Here is a 6,172-nt window from a genome sequence, read left to right on the forward strand (position 1 = left end):
TTTTTCAGTCGATATAGCTCGGTTGAAATATCGATGGCTTAGTTAACAATTTCCAAATCATTTAAGAATGCAAAGAAAGTCCCCTCGTTTTCAGTGCTTTAAATGTACGTTAATTTTAAAAGCTAAAAATCATTTCGCACAAATTTTCCAGCAAGAAATTGCATTTAATATGCAAATTTCAATCTATTTCTTTCCTCGCTGTTAATTTATTTCACCTTAATGGCAATAAGGTAAAATAAGACCAAGCTTGATGAAAGCTTGCACTCTTTCAATATAAGTGTGAATCAATATCTTTATGATATTGCTTAGACATATCCCAGAAAGGTTATAAACGTAATACCGCCACCACGAAACAATGAATTGTCGATGACAAATTTGAAGAAGTAATTTGTACATGTGAGAAAATCATAAATATGCAAAACTGAGAAGAAAATCACTGTAATCCATACGTCCGGCTCTTGTCCGGCTCGTCTAAACAACTGCGTTTATTGATCTTTATTCAATGTGGCACGCAAACTCAAAGTACGATATGATCCTCAGTTTAAACTACATTTGATATATATTTGTTAATTTTTTTTATTTAGTGTAGTTTCCGTTGCCGCATTTTGTCCAAATTTTACCACTTTTAGTTAATGGTAAGATATTAAAAATGGAGGCCAGGCTTATGGGTTTTCTTGCAATTACTTTTACCAAGACTGTCCATTAGATGAAGGCATCCATTATACTGGGGATAAGTGGAAATCCTCAACTCGAGTTTCCGTGTTTAATATTTTCGATGTTTGGAAATATGTCGTCCCTTTCTTTTTAACAAGTTTTTTTTCTTTTATGTATGCCAAGATGATGTTCATACTCAAATGTCTATGTGTCATTGAAGGAGTTAAACTTGATGTTGGTAAACATTATTCGGACAATTATGTAAACTCCTGCTTGAAAGTCCCAGTGTCTGTAAGACCATAGACTCTCTTTCCAGTAACTGCGTCTTGTTTACAAGGAGCCGGCATGCGCAACCTGTCGATTTCTCCACTTGAAAATGCGTTTAAACGCTTTGCGGTATATCGTTAGCCGCATGCAATATATAAAGGGGTCAAGAGTTATTTTCATCATGAATAAGGTGATTGTTACAGCTCCAGATGCCGTTTGGCCTGTTTTGGAAGAGAATAATTTTTCTCCGTACATTGACAAATGCCATGTTATCATTATCGGCAAGCTTAAAAGTGTAACACAAGCGAGCAACATTAGATTGGCTCTAGTGAAATTTCTGTCTCTAACACGAACGCAGGTCATTCCCTTAACTGCATTGTTGCTGCTTTCCCTAGCTCGTTTAACCTGCTGTAAATATTCCACGCCGAGAGCTGCATATAAGGCACAGAGGATAAACGTACTCAGCTGAAACGTTACGTGTAGTTGTAGTTTTTCCACTATGATTGGGGAAACACCAAGAGGAAGCAGACCCGGTATTAGAAATGAGATGAAAGTAATAATTCCAAGGAAGCTAGCAGTAGTCTTTTTAGTGACTAACCCGGAGTGCCTGTGAGGTATCTTCACCCCAATGTACTGGCACAATGATAATCCGAGCATTGACAAATAAGACACACTTGTTGTCCAGTACAGCGTAAAGCTGGCAGCGTTCCACAGCAGTTCTAAATACGGAGGTCTCAGTGCCGAACATGAAGAAATGACATAATAGCAAAAAAGAGGGCCGGCGCTTAGCCCGCTAGTAAAGTTCGCCAATACCATTCCGCAAACCAAAAACGTAGGTGGTGTTCGAAACCGCTTGAAAGGATCTTTCCACAAAATTATCAGCATTAGTGCATGACCGACTACGATTGTTAACGACAGTAAGGAAATTACAGAAACTAAAGTTATGCATTGGCCTTCTCCATCGTCCACGGGACCCTTAAGCATTGTCAAAAAATGGGCATATTATTTATAATGCAGTAGAAATGGTCTTTCAAATCGGTGCATTTTCTGATGCCGCCGTCTTCGGAAGAGCATGTCCAATTTTAATCAGATTCGACTTTACGTGGGTGATTTTCTCCCCTCGTGACGACTATCACACTGGGTTCTATTTACACTGGACATTAATTTTATTCGAGTTGTTGCCAGGCAACCACATTTGAATTCCCGCCTCAACTGAAAAAAGAAGACACAGGTGTTGTGGATTCGAATTCTCGAGTGAACCGCTCAACGCTCGGCTTCATAACAGGCCTATCAGAGCCTTGAATGCTTTTTTACAAAATCTGAGTAGCATTGTCTTTTTTGATGATGCTAGTAGCTATACCCCGCTGTCAGAACCAAACAAAAACAAAAGTGATCTTTTTTGTTTTGATTTCAACGGATCACAGAGAAAAATGTACAGTTTAATTTACATGTATTCAAATACACATATAGTTTCAGAGTTAAGGCAAAATCGACTTAGGATTTGTTTCTTTAAAGAAACAGAATTATGTCCGAAATAAAGGATATTATGAACATATGTTGGTCAGGAATGATATGCCCTCGCTGCAATATATTAGCACAATGAATCAAATACAACTTTTAGTCTCATTATATCACGAAATTAAAAATAAAAGTTTGTTTTAAACATAGTTACACGATTTTTTTTACACGAACGGCTATTCCTTTTTTTACGCAGTACAGACCAATACAGTCATATACATGGGAGAAGCCGGCTACCCCATCCCGTGTTTAGAAAGATTTCAGTTTTGCGCGATTTTGCGGAACGATCGTGAAATCATGTAGAAGGAATACCTTGACCAGAGCCGCGACCATTTCGGCGGATTTGGTGCTAAACAAGGTGAAATTTAGCCGGGCCCCCCCTTGAATGTTACTTCACTGAAGTGATCCCCCCTAACAACTTTGATGACTTTTGCGATCCCACCCCCATGTCTTCATTTTCCAAACAAATTTTAGTGGTCCCCCCCTGAATCCTTGGAAAAATTTCAGCGATCCCCCTTTTGGGTTCTTAGTTACGACTGATCCCCCCTTTTGTTCTCCCAAAAATCAAGTGATCCCTTATAAAATCCTCCGCCCCCCCCCCCCACCCCCCTCCACACCGGGCGAAAAATAATGACCGGTCCCTTAACAACAACAGCAGCAATATCAGACACTACTGCAGTATGTGATATGCTCTTGAAAATGATGTTAAAATTGCAGTGTTTGCTCAATGTCCAATAAGAATGAAGGTAATCTGGCTAAAGCGACTTTTTTGGGTTCTTAAAATTTCATATTCACCCGGCCAATTTGAATGATTTATGACCCACGATTATTAGTAAGTGTATTGTGTAAAAAAACAAAAAAAAGAGAGAGAGATAGAGAAGGCGAAAATAACTTTAAAAGTCTAAATTCGCACTGCGTTCTAAATTTCTAAGCCTTTAGATGACTCTCTTTAACTTTTGTGATGGGCAAACTGATATTTGTCTGTTTCCTTTCCCTTCATTTGCAAGAAAGTAATTCTGACTGATAAAAGAATTTGAGCAAGAGACTTGAGCCAAATGACACGCTCAAAGAAGCAAAAGACGAATGAACACGTCAAGCGACTAAAAAGGTGAAAGTAGATTTACATATATTTTTGAATCACCGGGTATATACATATATTTTCTTTTTCATATTATTCTCTCCAATCGAGCTAGGACAAGTATTTTAAAGTGACCGGCCGACTTAACCATAGTAAGAAGAGGAGACTGGCTATGAATGGAGGCAAACACCAAAGACAAAAACAACGGTCTTGTAGTTTATGTTGTTTGGAAGCTCTTGCGACGTTTTTATTGGTCAATATGATCAAGATAATACGAATGCTATTTAAATGTGCGCCGTCCGGTCCACAAAAACATAAAACAAAAGAGTCTGACGGGCTACATATATAATATCATTCCATGCATAACTTATCAAAAGTATGCTTGGGAGAGTTTCATGGTTATCATAGATCATAGTCATCTCATCATCGTGTAAGGTAAGGTAAGGTAACGTAACGCCTTTATTTAAAGAAGGTAAACACGTGACAGTTATGAAAAAACTGATAAACTTGTGGCCCTCTATAAAACATAAAAACAAAATTAATATTAAAATAATTTTACACTATCACTATAAAAAGATAAAAATTAACATTAAAAGACTCAATTTAAAAACAAGCAAAAATAGTATTTAGAAAACTATCTAGGGTCTTATTTAGAAATTTTAACTATTTAAAAACTATTTACTATCTAAAACAAGTTATTTTACAGACTTACCATTTAAAAGATATTCAAAATTACCTGTCTCTTTTTGCTTAGCGATCAAATTCGTATACAATTTCTTTTTAAAAAAGAGTTGTACCCTCTATTCTCTTAAAGGCTATAGAACATCTACTTATATATGCCTCGATAAAAAATGGAATCCAGTTAAGTGCATTAAACATAGTTAATGTGCGTGTTGTTCTTTCGGCGTCCAATATAATGCGTGCAGCTCTCTTCTGCATCCGTAAGACTCTTTCTAGCAATTCTTTATTACACGATGACCAGATTGGACTGAGGTTTAAGACTCGTGTTTAAGTTGTTTTTGACCATTTAAATCATACTAGGGAGGAACTACTTAAAAAGATACAATTTTTCAACCATCACTCAGTGACAAAGAAAATTTGAATTGTGTGTATAAATCTATCCTCCTCGTGAAGACTAGAATTCAGAACTGATCCACGCTTATCGTGAGGAAATAGACCCTACAAATGAAGGTTCCAGAGAGGCTTTATTCGAAGAAACTTTTTGCATTTTTTTATAGTTTCATTTAAACTATTCTTGATCAAACGTACTGTAGTACGTTTTCAACGTGATATAGAGGTATGAAGTTCCAAAATTGCGGGGGTATATGCAGTGATGTGAGGTAATTTTTGTCAAAGGATGCCATCGTGTCCTTTAAACAGCCTTTAATAATTCGATACAAAGGCCCATTTTATTATTATTATTATTATTATTATTATTATTATTATTATTAAAAACGCAATTGGAAGGTTACTCCAATAACTCCGGCAACATTTCTTTTCCTTGAAATGGGGGGCAGGCGATTCGAATCCGGCGATCCTCTTCGTCCTCGTCAGGGTACATTTGGATCCAAACTTAACCCTGTTCTTCTTTCCTTTATCGATCCTCCAGTCTCTTATCGATATTCTCTTCTAATAAGCAGTTAGTCTGAGGCATCAAAAAATAAATCCATTGCGCATATATTCAAGGTTATTCCTTGAGTATTGCATTGCACGTTCTTACTGCGCTTTTCGTGCATGGTTAGCACGCATAAAAAATAAGGCGGCTTTTGCTTTATTGTCGGAGCTCGACAGAAACGTATTCAAAGCACGCACGGGTAAATATAATCATATTAATATTGTAAGGAATTTTTACAAGTGCTGCTGGTCATAAAAAAAATATATGAGGACCCCCCGTATTTATGTCAAACTTTGAGTTACTATAAGTTAAACAGCTGCTACGCATAGTTTGACAAAAATGTCACTGCGTGTTCTATTTCAGAGGGATAGGATGAAGAGAGATGGAAGTAGAAGCACTGAAAAAGGAAATATCGCTTTAAAAAGAATTTCATTCGCTTGATTTATAGTGTTTACATCACGGCAATATTTTTTATCTTGCTGAAATATGTGACAAGGAATCAGATCGGTATGTGGCATCGAACGTCTAAAAAACATGAAAATTGATTAACCCCAAGCCTTTAATGAGCTTGTAATAAAGAATGGGAAATAAACCGAAAAACTAGAAAAGAATGCCAAAAACAAAGCTGAGTTCGCTTCAAAAACGCAAGGTTGGTTTCACAAAGCTATTAAAGGACGAGATGAATCTCTTCGGGAGCTACTGAAAGCAAAACTTCACCGTCACATTTGTCTGGCACATCTAGTGGAAATCCAACTTTCCACTAGATGAAATCCAACTTTCCAGTGACTCTTTGTGGGTTTCTCGACTTTTTTGAGGCCACTTAAGGTTCAATCGTTCCTATATTGAGAAAACCAAATCCCTGCAAGTTCAAAAATCCTACATACCATGATAATTTTACAACGTTTGGATTCCGAGTTTGTTTACCACAGAATCCATTTGTCGAGGAAGTAATTTAAAAAACTTCGTGCTTGGGTTCACCGGATTCCAAACGCAAGAAAAGCTGAACAAAAATTCAAATGGACACCCGGGCCACTGAAACA

General features: G+C 37.0%; 1 protein-coding gene across 1 annotated transcript; it reads right to left on the reverse strand.

Annotated features, from left to right (window-relative positions):
• Positions 1-798: 798 nt before the first annotated feature.
• On the reverse strand, positions 799-2,026 carry LOC140947194 (uncharacterized). Its single transcript, XM_073396253.1, has one exon. The coding sequence runs from the start codon at positions 1,903-1,905 to the stop codon at positions 985-987; it is 921 nt and encodes a 306-aa protein (XP_073252354.1). The 5' UTR covers positions 1,906-2,026; the 3' UTR covers positions 799-984.
• Positions 2,027-6,172: the final 4,146 nt, after the last annotated feature.

The sequence above is a fragment of the Porites lutea genome, chromosome 9 (assembly GCF_958299795.1).
Source record: "Porites lutea chromosome 9, jaPorLute2.1, whole genome shotgun sequence".
In the NCBI taxonomy this organism is placed as follows: domain Eukaryota; kingdom Metazoa; phylum Cnidaria; class Anthozoa; order Scleractinia; family Poritidae; genus Porites; species Porites lutea.